General features: G+C 44.9%; 1 protein-coding gene across 4 annotated transcripts in view; it reads right to left on the reverse strand.

The window, feature by feature from the left end:
• Positions 1–509: 509 nt before the first annotated feature.
• Positions 510–21,510, reverse strand: part of MAP4K5 (mitogen-activated protein kinase kinase kinase kinase 5) — a 77,053-nt gene continuing 56,052 nt past the window's right edge. The window contains exons 18-32 of one of the 4 annotated variants that reach the window (XM_075613832.1): positions 19,398–19,605; positions 17,562–17,653; positions 16,543–16,584; positions 15,913–15,997; positions 15,293–15,372; positions 14,155–14,215; positions 13,069–13,183; positions 12,309–12,367; positions 10,171–10,274; positions 9,567–9,744; positions 8,974–9,042; positions 7,502–7,594; positions 4,966–5,036; positions 4,383–4,438; positions 510–3,464 (exon numbers count right to left, since the gene is read on the reverse strand). In XM_075613832.1, coding sequence (XP_075469947.1) covers positions 3,377–3,464; positions 4,383–4,438; positions 4,966–5,036; positions 7,502–7,594; positions 8,974–9,042; positions 9,567–9,744; positions 10,171–10,274; positions 12,309–12,367; positions 13,069–13,183; positions 14,155–14,215; positions 15,293–15,372; positions 15,913–15,997; positions 16,543–16,584; positions 17,562–17,653; positions 19,398–19,605 — 1,401 coding nt within the window. In that variant the 3' untranslated portion in view covers positions 510–3,376. The remainder of the gene's footprint in view (positions 3,465–4,382; positions 4,439–4,965; positions 5,037–7,501; positions 7,595–8,973; positions 9,043–9,566; positions 9,745–10,170; positions 10,275–12,308; positions 12,368–13,068; positions 13,184–14,154; positions 14,216–15,292; positions 15,373–15,912; positions 15,998–16,542; positions 16,585–17,561; positions 17,654–19,397; positions 19,606–21,510) is intronic. The other 3 variants (XM_075613835.1, XM_075613834.1, XM_075613833.1) reach the window with 3 other exon arrangements.

A 21,510-nucleotide genomic window follows, 5' to 3' on the forward strand; every position in this document is an offset into this window, starting at 1 on the left:
AAACCAGATGGACGATTTCCATACAAATTATTATATGAAAGGATGTTTTCACCATTCTGCATCTCAACTACCACTTTTCTTTCCCAGAGCATGCAGGTTGGGCAGTCACAGTCCCTAGCCAGAGAAGGGGGATCGGCTCTATTCATTTGAATGGGAGTAACCCAACACAGGAATATGTCTTCACAGTATGGGCCTGATATCCCTGAGCTCTTTGCCTTTACTTCTGTCCAGTGTTCGTCCGCAGAGCAATGCTGCCCCCAGGTTAGGGCAGGTGATGAAAAGCAGGGGGGGCGCAACTCCAGTCCTCAATACTCCCCCCCCCCCTTCTAACAGGTCAGGTTTTAAGGATATCCCAGTTTCAGTACATGTGAATCAGTGGCTCAGTGGAAGAGCCACCTGTGCTGAAGCTGGGATATTCTTAAAACCTGACCTGTTTGGGGGAGGTGGGAAGGGGGGGTGTCTTGAGGGCTGAAGTTGAGCCCTCCCGATGTAAAGTATTCACGGATAACTTCATAGGAGAATTGTTTAATTTACACACTGCTTTAATACACTGAAACATTAACGTACTTTATTTCAGACTTGCTCTTTTAACAAAATCTCACTAGACATGATAAACACATGTTGGAAATAAACAGTCTCAACCGAACACATTCTTTAGCAGGCATTTGTGAAACCCTTTGGTAACAACAGTTATTGCCATTATATTAAATTAAAAAAAAAAACAGTTTTTTTTTCTTTATTAATATTGATGAGATACTTGCTAGAATGTGATTACAAATTACAGACACTGGGAAATAATGCAGTTTAAAAAAAAATATATATATAGGCACAATGGAAAAGAATAGAAAAACAGTATAGGAACTTTGGTTAAAACAGTACATATGTATGCTTCGTTTTGCATAAATATGTATGCGTGTATGTATATAAGAAAATACTCTTTCCCAATTGGACAAAACCCATCACATGACCAAGACTGGTCATCACCAACTCCCAGTACCTGCAATAACAAGGTATATTTAACACTCCTGTGCAACCCCCCACCCCCTCTCAAACAAATGTTGCCCGTTATCCTACAGATATGTACGAGAAACGTGGATGAGCCTCTGTGAACAGTGACATCTGCTCTACAGAGAGTTACCTTCCATCACGAATGGCTACAAACAGCAGGGTTCTCCCCCAAAGCTGCACTGACGGTTATGAGAATTAGACACTCGTGTCCGTGATGTAACTAGGCCGGGTCTTCTCCGCTGGAGGACGGAGAAGAAGGCAGTTGAACACAAACGCTTTCTGGCAGTGGTATTGGAGAGGTGCCAACACGTGGATTATATAATACAGAGGTCTTAAGAGTATTGTGTACCTAGGTTAGGATACTCATCAAGGGTGCCCCTGTTTTAACCCTTTCATTGCCAGAATGGGCAGCCATGCACTGAAGACCCCTCTGGTAGCGGGAAATAGGGTGTTGGGATTATCAAGTTATATGCCGGCTGGTAGAACCTTTCATATACTCACACACCCCCTTCTAACAATCCATTATTTTAGGGAGTTTCACATAGTTTCTATTACGCTACTACAAAAAACCCTAAGGTACCTCTCTAAATGTATTTTCTGATTTATGATGGCTCAAATACTTTAGGATTTAATGATGCATAGCTATTTGGCAAAAGGACACATTTCTGGCACTATATGGGTCTGCTTTGGGACTACTGAGAACTTGAACTATCCAGCGGCCGCTGTTCGGGAATACATTTCTCGGAGCTCAGGGCTTCTCTGACCAGTGGAGGAGTTCAGCCCCATTTGTCAATCAAACGCGGCTCAGTGCTGGGACAACACGCTTCTCTTTAAATAAATCCCTTTCTGTTTGCTGTACAAACCAGATTCCTGCATAGTCAGGAGAGCTTTAAAAACACAACTCAGAAAAGAACAGTAAGCAAGGCACTGGGGCTAAAACAGGACAATACGTATCAAACCTTCCCTATACAACAGTAAAAAATACAAATGTAAGCTGCTCTGCAACCTTTCCCTAAAAGTTAGATATATTACCCACTCAAGCAGAAGATTAATAAATAAGATTCAACCGTTCTATTTTACAGAGTATTCTAACGTGGCCGAGGCTTAAGGTAAAAGCGGATGCTCTGAATTCCTATATGAATATTAACAAATCTGTAGTGCCGCTTACTTGGCAGCTAAACTGCAGATCTGCCTGGATGTGTGTGAAACGCTGGACCGCAGTGCCAGCCATTTTCGAGGCTGTGATTTGCAGGGTGTGAGGTGCAACTATAACAGTGTTGCGTCGGGGTGGGCAACTCCAGTGCTCCAGTGCCACCAACAGATCAGGTTTTCAGGATATCCCTGCTTCTGCAAAAGTGGCTCAATCAGTGGCTCACCTGTGCTGAAGCTGAACCCGTGCTGAAGCTGAACCCGTGCTGAAGCAGGGATATCCTGAAAGCCTGACCTGTTGGTGGCCCTTGACGACTGGAGAGTTGCCCACTATGCCAAGATCAATCCGGAGCTGACTGGGAAACATTCCAAATGAGTAACCTGTGTGGTTATGCAACAACAGCGTTTCTGACAGGGCTACAGCTGCTTCCCATCAGGAATCCCATAATGAAAGACCCCTTCTTGTCTCACAAGATGCAAGTTCCAATAACCTCATTCATTTCCCAGGAGTAGAACATCACTACAAACTGAGTGTATAGCACAAACACGTCATTTAAACTCTCATATGTGAAAGTCTCACACACCAAGAAGTATGGATTGGAGACACAGGTGTGTTCTTTACGTAGTTATCCATATCACCTGTAGAGGAAAGATTATAGGCTACGGGAGGTTTGCTGAATGCTTCATCTCACAGCTCGGACTTGTAAATGGCATACAAGGTGGAGGGGCTTTAAAACGCCATTATATTGCACATGTGGGGCAGGGGCCCAGCATTTGTATCACACCCAGGAAGATCTACTTCACCTAAAGTGGCACTGCAGCATTACCAGACAATGCTTAAATATAAAGAGAAAAAGTGCCCGCCCGATTTCAACATCTTTTCAGGCAACTCAAAAAACACAGAACATAGGAAGGGCATCCTTCTTGTTTTCAGAAAGGCTGCACTCCCCACATTCCTATGGTCATAAAAAGGGGCTGCATCTCGCAGCTTTTATTATGCAACTAAATAAAAACCACACAGTGGCAACAGGAAATTTAGCCGTTTCCAGCAGCACAAAAAATAAAAGTTAAAAATAAGAATTCTGCCCATTAATACAGATATGATCCAAAATAAAAGGCAAGCCGCAATCCACCTTGCAGGGGCCCCTTAGAGGAGGCTTTTATGTTGGAATTTAAATTCCTATGTCATTTGTGTCATGCTAACACTGGATTGCTAATATTAGTAGCTGTTCTCATGCCCGGCCAAGATGTACAGATTGCTGTGTGCCGTTGGATTCGACGTTGGTCTGCTCTCCAACACCACCACCCTGCAAGAAAAGGACAGGTAGGATACGCATTAATTCAGAGTACTGTTACTCTGTAACCAACTAGATTGTAAGCTCTTCGGAGCAGGGACTCCTTTTCCTAAATGTTACTTTTATGTCTGAAGCGCTTCTTCCCATGATCTGTTATTTGTATTATTTGTTATTTATATGATCGTCACGTGTATTACTGCTGTGATACCAAATATATGTGCATAGGACCTGAGCTGGTTAAATAAAATTCCTGTGACTCCCAACGCAATTCTGCACCCGATGGCGTGTTACATTGATGTCCAATAATGCACTTAGACTATGACGTGAATCATTATTTAAATAGCCCCAAACTACTGCCTGGCTACCAGTGCTATGAATAGATGTGGGAACCCCCTGTTAATACAAAGAACCAAACACCGCTGCAGAATATATATACAGTATATATATATATATATATATATATATATATATATATATATATATATAAAATAAATCACACACACACACACACACACACACAACATTTAAAGCATCATCAAGTCACCTAGAAAAACCTAGTAATGTCAAACCGATAGAAGTTTATGACATAAGAGAATATAGTTCCATACGCTTTGTATTCGTTTTAAATATAAAACAGTGATGTTAACAAGTAATCTCGAGCAATTAGTGTTACATTGAAAGATCATGTGGGTTTAAATTAAACTTTGAGTAACTATTAAAATGTACATGGACCATCTCATTAAGCAGAATCACAATAGACATGTGACACAATAGCTATAGCAGATTTAGGACATTCGTTTTTACATGCGTCAACAAATATTAGGACCTCTTGTAATGTCTGTAGGGCAGCACAATGTGTTAAATGCCTCTTTATTAGTGAAGGTGCTAATCATTCTATATTCTAATCTTGTGTTCCCCATATAACAGTACCTGTCTGATCCCAATAAGCGGAAAACTCTGGTCACATCGGAAATCTCTTGCGTAACCTAAAATAGTTAAAAAATAAAAATAAAATAATAATAAGCGTTAATACATTGGTGACACATTGTATGCTAGAATTTCCATTTACAGCAAAGTTCAATATTTTTTATTGGGTTTCTCATTTTTCATTATGAGTGAATACAATAGGAAGTAAATGCCAGTTGTCGTGGGACTAAGGTACTGGTCTCTGAAGTGGGAGGACAACATTCAAAACTCTGATGAGTCCACTGCTTGGGCATGTTGCTTTTAAAGCCAGGCCTAATAGGTCCCCAAAAACTAGGCTGCAAGCTAGTCACGTAAAGATGAATTGTATCTGCAGTATTTTACCTTAAGAGTATTTATTATAATTAGCATTGTGAAATAAATAATGACCAAATAAATGAGTCTAATATTGATCGATATTAAAACAAATCTATAATGAAAATCCAAAAAGTTGCAATGGAAACCAAAGGAAAACCGAGAGCGGTGTAAAAAAATAGAACTGGGGTGTTCACACACGTACAATGACTGCCACACGCTGTGAAGGACTTACCTCGTTGGACTTGAAGTTCTTGCCCTGCATCCCATGTTTCCAGAAGGCTAGCACGCTGTCCTGAAGGCACACTGAGAAAACAGGCAATGCAGAACCAGTGCTGAACACATCGTCTCAATATATGCTGCAGCATGTCAGATATGTCATACGTTCTATATAATGTGAGCCCAAATTAAATGTAATATTCACTAAACCAACAAGTGCACGTGGGTTAAGAAGGTTCTTGCAGAACACCGCTCGTGTGCAGCCCCAGCAGGTGGATCTCAGCACCTAAGGACAAGTTTAAAGAGATCCCCCTGTTGCCGGAACATAACACTAACATATGAAGTGTCCCACCAAACATTATAGCACTATATCATACTACATTAGTGTTTTCTTCTGCAGCAGAGTAAAGCTTCAGTCTGTGATGTGGGTCATATTACATTGCTGTAAATGTGATATGGGTGGTGGTTATTTACTATCCAGATCTTACAGTACAATGAGCATCTTAACAAACAAACTCTTTTTTTAATGGCGCCTCATCAGCAGTGAAAGTGTTAAAGACGCAACCCCTCCCCCAGAAGCCTGTATGATAATTGGACTCCTGGTTCTAACTTCCCCATGTATGTCCTGCTCCTTAACCCCCCCGCCTCCACCCCTCACAAAAAGTGTGTTAAAAAGCATGATTTTCTTCATTTCTATCTTCTGAGGCCATCATGGTAACAGTTAGGCAGCTCTGGGCAGAGCTGCATATTATGCTCCCGGGCAGAGCTCCATATTATGCTCCCGGGCAGAGCTGCATATTATGCTCCCGGGCAGAGCTGCATATTATGCTCCCGGGCAGAGCTGCATATTATGCTCCCGGGCAGAGCTGCATATTATGCTCCCGGGCAGAGCTGCATATTATGCTCCCGGGCAGAGCTCCATATTATGCTCCCGGGCAGAGCTGCATATTATGCTCCCGGGCAGAGCTGCATTATTATGCTCACGGGCAGAGCTCCATATTATGCTCCTGGGCAGAGCTCCATATTATGCTCCCGGGCAGAGCTGCATATTATGCTCCCGGGCAGAGCTGTGTATTATGCTCCCGGGCAGAGCTGCGTATTATGCTCCCGGGCAGAGCAGCATATTATGCTCCCAGGCAGAACTCCGTATTATGCTCCCGGGCAGAGCTCCGTATTATGCTCCCGGGCAGAGCTGCATATTATGCTCCCGGGCAGAGCTGCATATTATGCTCCCGGGCAGAGCTCCATATTATGCTCCCGGGCAGAGCTGCATATTATGCTCCCGGGCAGAGCTGCATATTATGCTCCCGGGCAGAGCTGCATATTATGCTCCCGGGCAGAGCTGCATATTATGCTCCCGGGCAGAGCTGCATATTATGCTCCCGGGCAGAGCTGCATATTATGCTCCCGGGCAGAGCTCCATATTATGCTCCCGGGCAGAGCTGCATATTATGCTCCCGGGCAGAGCTGCATATTATGCTCCCGGGCAGAGCTGCATATTATGCTCCCGGGCAGAGCTGCATATTATGCTCCCGGGCAGAGCTGCATATTATGCTCCCGGGCAGAGCTGCATATTATGCTCCCGGGCAGAGCTGCATATTATGCTCCCGGGCAGAGCTGCATATTATGCTCCCGGGCAGAGCTGCATATTATGCTCCCGGGCAGAGCTGCATATTATGCTCCCGGGCAGAGCTGCATATTATGCTCCCGGGCAGAGCTGCATATTATGCTCCCGGGCAGAGCTGCATATTATGCTCCCGGGCAGAGCTGCATATTATGCTGCCGGGCAGAGCTGCATATTATGCTGCCGGGCAGAGCTGCATATTATGCTCCCGGGCAGAGCTCCATATTATGCTGCCGGGCAGAGCTGCATATTATGCTCCCGGGCAGAGCTGCATATTATGCTCCCGGGCAGAGCTCCATATTATGCTGCCGGGCAGAGCTGCATATTATGCTCCCGGGCAGAGCTGCATATTATGCTCCCGGGCAGAGCTCCATATTATGCTCCCGGGTAGAGCTCCATATTATGCTCCCGGGCAGAGCTCCATATTATGCTCCCGGGCACTCATTGTTTCATATACTTATATCTTCTGAACGAAGCATCGGACTTAAAAAATTAAAACAGGGTAGGAAGGGGCAAGAAAAACGGGCATCAGCAAGGACTGCTTCTTTATCAGAGTGATATACACCAGGGGGGCTTAACTCCGGTCCTCGAGCCCCCAAAACATGTCATGTTTTCAGGATATCCCTGCTTCAGCACAGATGGCTCAATCAGTCCCTGCTGCAGCAGCACAGGTGGCTCAATTAGAGGCTCATTCTTCGAGTGAGTCTCTGTTTAAGTCACCTGTGCTGAAGCTGGGATATCCTGAAAACCTGACCTGTTAGGATGGTGGAGGGGGGTGGGGTTGAGTTGAGCCCCCCTGTGCTGAAGCAGGGATCTCCTGAAAACCTGACCTCCTTTGGGGGTTGAGGACTGGAGTTCAGCACCCCTGATATACACCAACATAATATGCTTCATTACATATACAGTCATTCTTTACATGCGCACTTACCTACAGATTCGATGCTAAACTTAAAGCTCAACTCCGATGCCAATTTTCTACTTGACTTCAGTTTTCCTTGAAGGTTCACAATTTTCACAAATTCTTTAAAAAAAAAAAAAAGAGTTACATGAAGGAACTGTAAAAAAAAAAATGCTAATCACACAAAGAACGACATATCTGCTGCCAACTGAGGACCCTGCGGTGCTGTATTGTCACTCTCTTGTGGATATGTAACAGCCGATACGATGCTGCCTTTGCTCTGCTCCCTACTGTACCTCTGCCAATGAGCTAAATCAGGAAGCCGATGTATGAGAACAGGCCACCAAATACTCCACTTATTACACAACAACAATTAGATCATTAAGACACTGACTGGCACTGAGAGTTTGAAGCAGGGGAGCCTGGTTCAATTCCCTGTGTCGGCTCCTTGTGATCTTGGGCAAGTCACTTTATCTCCCTGTGCCTCAGGCACCAAAAACCTAGATTATAAACTCCACGGGGCAGAGACTGTGCCTGCAAAATGTCTCTGTAAAGCACTTCGTAAAACTAGCAGCGCTATACAAGAACATGCTAGTATTATCATCATTAAAGCCAAGACCTGTGGGAAAGTAGTGATATTAAAACACAGTCATAATATACATCCCACAAAACAGCAGATATGGCATAAAACAATGTTATGAGTGGGGATTTCGGTTTTAGGTTTTAACCAAAAAAAACCACCAAAACACCACCCACTGATCTCGCACTTTCGGTTAAAACCGATAAACACTGGAAATTAACTGGCCTTTCCTATTAAATTCCACCTCTTGTGCCAGTCGGTCCCAGTTAGAGGAGACACGGGCAGCAGAGGGGCAGTATCGAAACAAAACAAAAAAAGTGCCCTGATAAATACCCAATTGAAATGCCTGGCAGTTTGTTTTCACTGAAACACAGAATTTGTTTTTAAATAAAAGGAAAAACACCAGAAAACCCCACAGATTTTCTGAAAAAATAAACCGCAATCCCTAGTTATCAGCCAAGACTGTACAGGGAGCAGATATTGCAGCCACAGAATGACATTGTTAAAGACATGTAATATGCATTGGTACTTACGGTCCAACAAACGACAGAGAAGCCCAATGCTACATCCAATATGACAGAAATACACAGTAAAATACTTATATATTCTCTTGAAAAAAGGGTCATTTAGATTATCTGGTAGTTTTAGGACTTGCGAACGGGTGTCTGCCTTGTCGTGGCTCGCAAGCTTACAACGCTTTGGCCAAAGGGTTAAACTAAACGACCCTTTTTCAAGAGAATATATAAGTATTTTACTGTGTATTTCTGTCATGTTGGATGTAGCATTGGGCTTCTCTGTTTGTTGTATACATATGCCACGCTCAATAGCACTCCATTTTGACACTTAAATACATACATATATTTTGTGGGGGCTCAGGGGTTCCCAAAAAGAGCTTGCTGGGGTTTGTGTTCTGTGTACTTACGGTCCAGACAGATTAAGACAGTGTCTCTCTCCAGCTGTGTCACATGTATGGCTTCCAGCTGGTCGCCCTCTGCAGAGAGAAGAACACGTTTGAATGCGCCAGGTTGTGCAGGAGAACAGATACAGTGCTATATTCTATGTGTATTAGGCCTGGACCTCACAAATAGTAAAGTGTGGACCTGGTAGAGCAGAGCCAAAATGCTTTGTGATAAGCAAACACGTGCTCTAAAGATAGCAGTGTTTCAGCTCAGATGCTGTAACTCAGGGGTGCTCAACTGCACTCCTCAACAGGTCAGGTTTTCAGGATATCCCAGCTTCAGCAAAGGTGGCTCAGTCAAAGACCGAGTCACTGATTGAGCCACTTGTACTGAAGCAGGGACTGATTGAGCCACCTGTGCTGAAACTAGGATATCCTGAAAACCAGACCCGTTAGTGGGGCGGGGGATCTTGAAGACTTCAGTTGAGAACCACTGGACCACTTTAGTACACAGCAATGTGTCGAAGGCCACTCCCCATCGAGGTCACTACATGTTTGTGGATGGCATGGTGGTGCTAACAGCCCCACACACAGAAGGTATAATCAGAGCAGGTTACCTGAGCCGATCTCTGTAAACCACGACGAGGCAGAGCTCAAGTTGATGGTCTCAAACTGCACAACCTGATTGGCTTCCACACCTTTGCTGACGGCTACACAGACCATGGGAAACTCCTGCTCCGGGATCACCAGCATTTCAAACACTTTCAACGGGCTCGGCAGAGGGAAGTCAAAGTGCTGAAAGAGAGTAACACAGATGTGAGGGCGAGAATAAAGTCCACCAATGGTCTACTACTTATTTGTGAGCACTGCAGGTTACCCGGCTCCCAACAATAGGCAGACTTTGTTTGAAGATGAGAACAGGGGCGATAGAAGGAGAAGTCCCCCAAATTCCTTGACGTGGTTGCAAATATACTCACTGTAGCGAGAGGGGGGAAATCAACCACACTCCCAAAATCAATGGTTTTGTGTGTTCCTGTCAATTACTCAAGACATACCAACAAGACCCCTCCTCCAAGTGCTCACAAATACATACAGAACACAAGTGGCGATGAACAAATGGGTGGAACTTAAAAGAAGAGTTGAAATTAAGCTCTGGGGAGCATTCAGAAAACATCACAAGGTTAAGTCATCAGGGTAAAGGATCAGATGGGCAAAACAAACCTTTATTAACATGAACTTCTGCATTGGCTCATACCATTGAAGCAAGACAATGCCAGACAGCAGCGCCCCACACAGATACTTGTGGCCAGTGTATGGGTTTCTTACTACATAGGGCAACAAATAACAGACACGTTGATCAGTAACATTGTGAAAAATCGTTGACCCAGATAACGTGAAATACACATCTGCTCCCAACAAAGGCGCTGTAAGGTGCAGTGACCGGTACACGGCCATTTTTTTATACCACCCTTGCTCTCCCTTATTTAGATTGATCATATGCATCATTGTAAAATAACACATTTGTTTTCTCCAGACATTTAGAGATGGAGAAATGTGCTTGTGGAACATGGATTTGTAATTCCTGATTACTGCAACTTTGGAATTGCTGCAACATTTCTTCTTCTATTCCCGGGGGTAGCCAACTCCAGTCAAAAAGGGCCACCAACAAGTCAGGTTTTCAGGATATCCCTGCTTCAGCACAGGTGGCTCCATCAGTGGTTCAGTCATTGACAAGCCCTCAACAGATTATTCTCTTCAGCGCTGAAAAAGCCACCAACGCATTGTGACCACTAACCCTACAGTGGGGAGATGTAACAATCACTGCGCTTTGGGGCATGTCAGAGTTTGTTGTTTGTTGTTATTTGTTGTTATTTTAAGGCAGCAATCCTCCCTCTGGGCCAATAGGAAGCCACAATGTCATTTATTGCGGCTACCTATTGGATGGCCATTAAAATCCCCTTTAAAAAACAGGACGTGAGAAAGGTTACTAGACCAGTAACTATCTTGAGAACTGGGGGATCCCCGGAGCTGAAAATAGCGCGGTTCCGCTCTGAAGGACCCTCGTTCCAACCCTGTTAAAGGAAGGAATACACAGGGGGCGATAATAAGGGAGATTGCTGCTTTAGGGGAGAGAGGGAGTTAAGATTATACAGCTCTCATGAAACAAGTAAATAGCAGAAACACCAGAATGCAAATGTTACAAGTGTAAAGTCACTCTTCTCCTGTCCGACATCGGATGTGGTTTTAGTCCGAGTGCCAGATTCATTTTAATTTGCATTTTATTGCTGATAGTTTAAAAAAAGAACTGCAAAGACACAAGAGACCTAAATTCATTAGTCAGGGGTTCTCAACTCTATTCCTCAAGACCCCCTAACAGGTCAGGTTTCAGGATATCCCTGCTTCAGCACAGGTGGCTCAGTCGTTGCTTCAGCACAGGTGGCTCAATCAGTCCCTGCTTCAGCACAGGTGGCTCAGTTGTTGCTTCAGCACAGGTGGCTCAATCAGTCCCAGCTCAATCAATCAATAAGAGGCTGAGTCCTCGACTGAGCCACTCGTGCTGAAGCTGGGCTACCCTTAAAACCTGACCTGCTGGAGGGACTTCAGGACTGAAGTTAGGCACCCCTGCATTATTCCTTTGCGCAACCAGTTCAATTCTGCTGCTCCGACATACACTGCGGCCAATCCCAGTGGAGAACGGCCCCTTCTCTTCCGCACTACTTAGCTCATCGGAGATCTGTTAGCGGTTGTGATACTTTTGAGGGAACCAATATTTGAAGTTTTCATATTATAGTATGCAGAGCTTGTTCGAAATCTTCAATCTTTCTTCTAGACATATATTAAAGTCTCTCTCAATAGGTGCCATCACACCCACGGGGAGCATTTTTTACGCGTTTTGCAAAAGGAGGCTCTCTCTCGTGACCATCTAAGCCCATTTCGGACATTGATATTTCTTCTTTTTTTAATTTCATTTACAGAATTTCAACCAGGGTATCCGCCAGAGACGCGCCATTCATCTCCCTGGAGCTAAAATGACTATTTGAGTGGCCCACTTACACCCTGAATTTTCAAAGATGGCGCCTGTAGTCATCCAATAGGAAGCCACATTGTCATCCTTTGCCACCCAATTTTTATTTGCCGAAGTATTAACACTGGCAACTAAAACCCAAGTATCTCGGGCACCGGCAGGTTCCTGAAGCCAAAAATAGTGCGGTCCAGCTAAAGTGGACACTGCCTGGTTCGATGTCTAGAAAATATGCAGCATGATTCTGTAAAGCAGCCACATGGGGGGGGGGGGGGTAACGGAGGTTGGTGAGGGACGCCCCAACCCTAGCGGACCGCCCACAATCCCCCATACGCACCGATGCAGCACTTGTGACAGCCTTTCGTATCCGGGATCTTTGCACTGAGGGCAAACTTTCTGAAAGACCAAGAGACAGAACTTTCAGTGACTTGTTGGCAGAACTTTCCCAGTCACCAGTTCTTCAGAAAAAAAACTACTCGAAGCGGTTCATATTCAGTAAATATATTGCTCTCCCCCCCCCCCACACCCCAAATCTGTATCTGTGCCAAGGGGCGGGGGCAACAAAATGAACATGCTGCTGTGTATTGCAAGCCCCTAACCCTGCACCCCTCAAAGCTTCTCCTAACTATATCATACAGCTTATGTTATGCCAATTACTTTTAATAGTCTCCCTGCCCTGTTACCCCTGCAAATATTCAATGGAGGGATCACATCTGAGAATTGACTAAGGAAGATACCTTGAGATACATAGGTCATTTTCAAACATGACCTGGGAAGGCACAGGGACTTGATTTGCCTTAGGTCACCCGGAGTTCTAATGTCCCAGGCAGGATTAGAAGCCACGGCTGTGTGTATTTAAGACACAAACACCTTAACCACTACACTAGACCTACTAACAATGTCTAACAGTGTGGGCTGGAGTTCAGCCGGCGCTGCTGGGAAAGTCCTGCCTTGATCTGTCCATGATCTTTGCAAATGTGATCTTAAGACGCACTGTGATACCAGTTTCATTACACAATGCAGGGTGGGATTTTCCGCTCCTGATAAGACCTTAAAACACATTAAAAAACCATCTCGCATATCATCCACATATTTACCTTGGCAATATTCGGTCAGGAAATCGATGCGTTTGCATATGGGCAGCTAGCCCGGGCTTTTTGGCTTGGTCAAACATACCTATTAGGTTATGTGAATAAAGCTGTATAGTTTTACCTGTTCATCAGAAACACACACAAAAAAATATATGTATTATTTGTATTATGGAGAAAAGGCAGCTTAAAATGCATCAGAAAATACCAACTCATGTTATTTACCTTCTGGAAATAGGAGCCAGATGTGTGTTCAGGATCAGTGGAAGGAAAGAAAAACAAAATTAGACAGTGAATGCAGCTTCCTTCTCTCTAATCCAGGAGTGGCCAACTCCAGTCCTTAAGGGCCACCAACAAGCTAGGTTTTAAGGATATCCCTGCTTCAGCACAGGTGGCTCAATCTTTGATTGAGCTACCTGTGCTGAAGCAGGGATTTCCTTAAAACTTGGCCTGTTGGTGGCCCTTGAGGACTGGAGTTGGGTCTCCCTTGGCAGAATTTTTGAACAATAAATGGGATTGGACTTAAATGTGTCCAGGGCTGATTTTGTTAGATCAAAAATGAGTTTATATTCCTAAAGTTAGATTGCATCTCTCTTACACACAGAAAGGGGTTAGCTCAACGCTGCCAAGTAAGTAGCACAGAACCTTTAGCCGTGCAGAATAAAAAGCCAAGACAGACCATTATCACCTCATTTATTAGGATCCCTCCTGTTCCCATTGTGGTGTGTAAATGTCAAATCCTGAATTTCAATGAGCCTGCTTTCCGAGCCCCTTGGAGCCCGGCTATTTACCATTAAAAGTGCCTTTTGTCCCGAGCACACTAAGAAATCCTCCTAGAGTTATAGTTTAACCTCTTCGGTGATGGAGGCGCCTAATTGTAGCTTAATACATTGCTGGCTTCGGTTTCACAAAAACATTGCATGTTCTTTTCTAGTAGACATGAGCCTACTAACCCAGTATAAAGGGAGATTGCAGAGCAATGAGACAGGCAAAGTGATAGTGATGGGGCATTTATACCATACATAATACATGTCTCATTGTGGAAATACTAATCCACGGCTGAGAAAACTTCACAGGACAGGCGTGGAAACGTACCCGACAAGGACATCAAGGTATTATTGATTATATACAGCCACGTGCACTTCCGAGGGAACAGCTACAGAACAAGGAAAGAAGATGTGAGATAAACGGGGACACGTACCACGCAGAATTCTGTAACACTGTGCCACCATACACACACACACTTACACATACATATACACACACACACACACACACAAAGCAGAAGGTCTGCGGAGCTGAACCGCATTTTTTTCAGCCTCGGAGACGCCTGGTTCCCAAGATAATTGCCATGGGAAAGTGCCGCCGGTTACTTCCTGGTTGTGTCGATGCCTGCGTCATGCGGGCCAATAGGAAGGAGTGACGGATGACGTGGTGGCTTCCTATTGGCCCACGTAACGCGGGAGATTTAAATGCCATTTTGTTTTCCTTGAAGACGCTACACCTTTCCCTGCATCATCAGAACCAGGGATCCCCAGAGCTGAAAATAACGCGGTCCTGTTAAACTCTGCAGGCACACACACTATATATATGAGCGAAGGGGACCTATACCTTTATGATCACCAAAACTACAAATAAACACCTTCCTTTAACAAATCTTTTACGCCGTCTACACGTTTCCCCTGATATATTTGTGCTCCTCTTTAGACCTGTACAAACCAGGACCGTCCCGGATAAGCCAGGGTACTTACAGGTTATTGCTGTGGCTGGGACTAGGAAAAGGTCTGTAAATAGTACACAGCAGTGGTTCCCAAACCTCATCCCCGGGACTATCAGCCGCACCAGGTTTTAGGAACAACCAATGCACCACACAGGTGAGTGCACCCAATGTGCATATAGCGCGCGTTGGGTGGTTACCTGAGAAACCTGGGCTGGCTCAGGGCACCAAGGAGAGGTTTGACAACCATTAGTAACTATAGGGTAAAGGTGCGTTCTTTAAGAGTGAGGAGCTTTACAACAGCAGAGGTGTACAGAAGTACTCAGTACCACTGTACACTGTGGCTGCAGTGATCTGGCTCTGCAGCTTCCAATCTTTGGAATCTATTACCACATCCTCTATTATTAATATTAATATACCAAAAAACTCCTTCCTTAACAAATCAAACCGTCCCGTTAAAAAAAAACAAAAAAAACCTTCATGGACATATTTGTGACTTGCACGTGGACAAGGTACCTGCTCCATTGTGGCCTCGTGAAGCTCGTTCAGATTCAGTGTGTAAATCCCATCCTCCGTCCCAAAGATGATATACTGATCTGCAATATTCAAAGGGGGGGGACACACAGGTTTTAATTAATTAATTGGGTCAGACTCTGAAGAGGACTCCTGGTGGTAAGAAGTGGTCTGACTTTTAGGAATCTTATCCGTGAGAAACCCCAGAATTACCTAACAGGAATGGTAAATAAAAATACCACTTGTGTTGTATTTGCATGTCTCACACAGGTCTGCAACGCTGCCTTTCCCCATTATCTCTTAGCACACATTACTTCCACTGCAGCCAGGGATTCTGGGTAATGACATAAGAGGAATGCATAGGCCTACCCAATAAACTTACTCTTAAGGATTTTTCGGGAAACTAAAATATAAACTGAACGCCATGTATTGTGGATGAATAGCGATTTCTAAGCAGATATTCTGACAGGTCAGTGAAGTAATTGGGTCAGCAAAAACCGCTCTTCACAAATCAGACACTCTGATTGGCTAAGGTTCCATATAGCCCAGACCCTGCCTGAGCGTTAGTGAACGCCGCATCCTTTCAGCAAGCTCACTGATGCATTTGCGGGTGCAAAGGCTACCTTTGGTATCTGGGTGTATCCAGGACGTTGCACAGTTTATCTTCAAGGGACAGCCGTCAAACACTTTGGAAAAACAAGCCCCCATCTACACGAACACAAAACAAAAACATCCATTGAGAAAAACCAGGTCTACAAATCAGGTCTCACAGCCTATGTTCTGCAAATCTACAACACCTGCTCGGTCCATTTTATTTGGTCACAAGTAAGCCACGAGTTTGGGTGCCACTTCATTCAGCAGGTGATGCAATGCGCACGCAAATCTCATTCAGCAGGTGATGCAATGCGCACGCAAATCTCATTCAGCAGGTGATGCAATGCGCACGCAAATCAGCAGTGAATACAGTGTTTTAACTCGGCGGTGGGAGAGAATTCTGACATGTGAAGCTACAATATTACAACACGGAAACTACGCACTACAAACCTTTACTCTGCTGGACACCGATTTCTGCACGCGGCATAGAAGGGGTTAAGCATGTGCGCTTCCCAAGTACATCAAATGACTCTATGTTCCTCTCATACAGGAATACATTGTATTTTCTGCGTAGATGGGCGTAGAATAGATAACCCTCCCTTTTAAAGAAAATTCACATACCAAAAAAAAAACAAAAACAAAAGCAAAATATTGCTCACCAGAACTTTTGGGGTGGGCGGCAATCCGTTAATGGCCGGCTTCTAGGTGAGAGAAACAAAGTCAAATGATTTGACGGCAAATATGTTTATTAAAGTGTGACAAAATATCTATCATTGCTTTGTCACGGCTCAGTCCCGACGCAACCGATAAATTGTTACAGGAAGCCGAGAACCACGCGCACTCACTTCCACATCCACGTGCAGAATTGGGACATTTCCGGTCTGACCCCTTTCACTGCTACGGGGTCTTTTCGCGTGTTGCACGGTAACGCACAGTGGGGAGAATAAACCCGGCATGATTTCTGAGTGACTATAGGTGGGCAATATAATGTTATATATTTTAAAATAAAAGCGCTCCGCATTGATTGAAATGACTGCATCGTCCACAAAGGTACTTCCACGTGACCCTTCCCGCATTCACGCCATATTTACGGGTACTGTCAATGTCCCATTCAGCGAATACAAGTTGAAAGAAGCAAAAAAGTGGGTAAGTGCATCTTTTTAAAGGAACAATCCAAACCATGATATATATTTTTTTGCCGTAGGATTGAAGCACGTGGTCTCCGGAGCTGCACCCCATTCATTTCAGCTCTGGGGACCCCCTTCTTAAAGACATGCGTACCTCCAAAGGGGTGTGCCGGTATCGCTCTGTTTTTCAAAGCTCCCGCGTCACTTGTGCCAATAGGAAGCCGCACCTGATGACGTCACGGCTTCCTATTGGCCCGCAGGGCGCGAGAGCTTTGAAAAGCGACCAATACATGATCTTTGCTAGCCGAGCGGATACCGTCACACCCTACGGAGGCAAGTATCTCGGGAAGCAGGGGGTCCCCGGAACCGAGATTAAAGGGGCTCATTTCCGGAGACCCCCTGCTTCAATCCTGCTTAAAAAATGTGCCGGCTTGGATGGCGCTTTAGCCAAGCACATGTATTTACAGCCCAACCAGGACAGAAGTATGAGACGGTGTGGGGGGGCACCGTGGCTGGGATACGGTGAGACACGGAGGGCGTTGAATACGTACAGGGAAATCTTTCTTCTCTTTCTTCTGCGGGAGCAGGGGCTTCTGACCATCCCCGACTGGGCTGCTGAGTCTCATGGGACTGTCCCCATTACCTAAATGGATCAGAACGCAGGGATGGGTTACACCTTCCATTTTCTCAATATTCAGGCAAGACATAGAAGGGTGGAGTCCCACGCCCCAAGCCACGTGAACGGAGGAGACCATTGGTCCTCAGACCGTGGCAGGGGTACAATACCCTATAAAAGGGGTTACTCCAAATTCCCATGGCTTGGGAGAGACAGGGGAGAACGGAGGCAAAAAGCAAGCACAATATTTACAGTGAAGGTACCAGTTAAATGGGAAAAATAAAGTGAAGCCAGGAGAGACCAAGTAAGTTTGATACAAGCTCCCGCGTGGACACACACCTGTGGCCGTGGCACAGGAAGCCCGGTTACTGTGGTATGGTGGTTAAGAACGAAATGGGAATGAAAGCCACTGGAATGCACTGCAGCCCGAGCAGTAAGCAGGGAGACGCGCGGAAGCACAAACATTAGCATTAGATATACGAGATATGTAAAGTCTGAATTTAAGACGTGGGAAAATAATGTATGATCCATAAAGCCAACAGTTTCGGGACAGAAACAAAAGAAGCCTTGGTATGCACTGAAAACGTAAAAACAAATTGTAATCATAAAACATTAATAGCGTCACTGTGTGTGTGTGTGTGAGTGAGTGTGTGTCGCAGCAATCATCTTCAGGCCTTCACTGCTGCATGAAGCCTCACCAAAGATTTTACACGTGGAGAAGAGAGGATTGCAACCGCAGTACGTGAAGATGTGTGTAATATATATATGTGTGTGTGTGTGTATAATATATGTGTGTGTGTGTAATGTGTGTAATGTGTGTATGTATGTAATGTGTGTAATATATGTGTGTGTGTGTGTAATATATGTGTGTAATATGTGTGTATCCACACACACACACACACGTGTGCATACATATATACACACATACATACATCATACATACAATCTCAAGGCATGTTAAGTGTTGGAAAACACGTATTCCACAAGTTTTCGTTGCGGGCTATTAGAATAGAATTACAATTCAGAACAATTTGAGTGCGCAGCAATTAGCAAGTTCTTTTTGTGCTGGCTTTATTGGAGCAGTAATTATTTTTATTAGCACGTCAGGAAATTCAAACCGTACCCATCCCATAGAATGAATGTTTAATGGGAGCCGGCATGTGTCAAGTATTCACAACGCAGAAGTGAGGCCTGAAAATGAACACAGGATAATAATACCCAGTATCTCTATACCACGTGTGACCAACTGCAATCTGCAATGGCCACCGACAGGCCAGGGTATTGGGGATATCCCTGCTTCAGCACAGGTGGCTCAGTCATTGCCACACATTGAGCCACCTGTGCAGGGATATCCTTCAAACCTGACGTGGCCCTTGAGGACGGGAGTTAGCCACCCCTGCTCGATACACTTCCAAGCTCTTCAGAACATATAGAATGCACAGTTTCCCTTCTGCATGCATGTCTGACCTGCCACCTTCTGCGTGGCCCATCACTGCTACCACAATCATACCCAACGGGATCGCCCGGTTCCACCATCATTAGTTCACCGTGTTAGCTGCGAGTTAGTGGAAGTGGAGACAGGATGTTGGCTATATTTGGTGGAGAGCTCCAGTAATGGTCCTGTAGGAGTTGGACGTAGCCAGATTCTTCACCGCTACATATACACCCCCGCACCGTGCTCATTTTCAGCTTTCATATAATGCCGCTCTAACCAACTTCCCTGCTGCAGCCCAAGCTGATGGTCTCCCTGCTTCTGCTGTGATTTATTTACCCAGGTCACAGTATCTAGTGCTGCATAATCCAGGGCTGCTGATGCTGCTAGTGAGGGGGATAGGGGGATGTGCAGTCTGCTGACCACAACCTGGGCTGCTCTGCCTCCGGTGGATCTGTGGCGCTTTGTTCTCGGGTTGATGTTTGATGGTGTTGCACCTTTCATCGTCGGCTGCGTTCTCCTCCGGGCAGCTGTACATCCTCACAGGCTGTATGGGCACACGATATGATTAACATCACTGTCCTAGGACCACAGTAAAATAATGGCAGTGCCAAGTTAAATGGATTTAAACCAGCATATTTTTAAACCCTAGGTGGGAAACAGGGGGTCTCAGGAGCTAAAACGCATTCATTTCATCACCGGGGACCCCCTGCTTCCCGGTAGCAGCCCTGGCGGGGCACGCAATATGGCGGTCATTAAAGTTGCAATCAAGCAATATCCTACATGTGCGTTTTAAAATAAATCAGTTCTGTAGTATTGAATCAGGCGTGCGCAAAGTTTTGACCCCGAGCCCCCCCCCCCCGCCCTCACTTCCCATATCGTGCGCCGTCGCGTGACCCCGGATACCATGGTGACGCATCGCCGAAGATCAGGTAGAAGCTGCAGAGGCCTCGCGTGGTCCCCCCCCGGCATTTTATTTAAGTGCCTTGGGGGAGAGCGCGGGACCTCTATATCCGCCGCGGCCCCGCTGGAAATTCTCTCCAGGGGGGCGCCCACTTTTTTTTTTACTTTTAATGCCATTTTTAATGAGTTTTAATACACTGAGCATCCTTTGATTGCTATAGCAGGCTTTAGCACCCTTCCCCAGCAGTGCAAGATCTTAGTAACACTTTTCTGTTTGGGATCATTTGTTGCCAATATTCCCCACAGTTTGAGCTGCAAGCTTTAATAATAGATCATGTTACCTTAGTAATACGAGAATACCTTGTAGCTGCTGAGTTACACTGACTGAAGGATTGATTATGTTGGAAAGGCGGCCATTTAGTGAAACAATAATGAAGAAAAGTAGCCGGGCGCTACCTCAAAATAGAATGTTTGGGGAAAATAAGTATACAAGATATTATGACCTTATTGAGTTTATTGGAATCCCCTTGGCTTCGCAGTCCCTTCCTATGACTCAGACCCCACCGGGATCTATCCAGGATCCTTAACGATAATGGAATACAGAAAAGAAGGGGGAGCACAGATTAAGGGATAGTGGGGGTAATAAAAATGAGGAGATAAGGTTCGAGTGTATTAATACTCAAACTGCTGATTCTGGGGGTAGTGATGTGTAAAATATTATATCAAAATCACTTACACGGCCTTGTGCAAGGGCTATTGCATCAAGGTTTCTTTTGTTCTTTATTTCTTTGTTCTGCTGGTGTGGCGGTCTGTCTTCCCTGATCTATGTAGTATCTTCTTCAATCTGCTTGCAGCTCTTAGTTGTGGTATCCCCCTCAGAACAAATGAACAGGTATTATTGCGCCTCCGTTGTCCTACTCCTGACGGTGGCTGTGATGGTTCAAAATGCTTGAGGAAGCCCAAGAAAGGGCGAAACGCGTTGCTCGAATCCTTTAAGCATTTTGAACCATCACAGCCGTTGTCAGGAGTAGGACAACGGAGGCGCAGCACTATACCCGGACACGGATTCAGTTAGCTGCGCACCACGCGTCTTATACCACCATCCTAAAGACTGGCTGTTATTTTAATATTCTTACTTCGTTTTGATCTAAGTGCATTTTTTATTGTTTTAGTTTTTAAATAAAGAGAACGGTTGGAACTTCATTTTAGAGGGATTTATCACTTTTTTACACTACCACACAGAGGGGAAATTCAAGCTTCAACTGTGCCATAGAGCCAGTATTGAAGCTCACAGAGAACATAAAGATACCATTTCTAGTGTGTGCTCACACAAGGCCGTGTGAGTATCATTTTGATTTATTTATTCATTCATCCCCACCATTTTCTGGTGTCCCATGAGTTACAGAGTAAAGAGACTTCCTATGTGGAGAGGAGGAAAGATACCTTCCTAAAGATCACACTCACCCGTGTGAGTGATTGCAGTTTATTCTGCTTTATTTTTTTGTGATCACCAAAGCTAGGCACTATTGTTAAATTAACATCTGCTCTG

This window comes from Ascaphus truei, chromosome 9, assembly GCF_040206685.1.
Source record: "Ascaphus truei isolate aAscTru1 chromosome 9, aAscTru1.hap1, whole genome shotgun sequence".
In the NCBI taxonomy this organism is placed as follows: domain Eukaryota; kingdom Metazoa; phylum Chordata; class Amphibia; order Anura; family Ascaphidae; genus Ascaphus; species Ascaphus truei.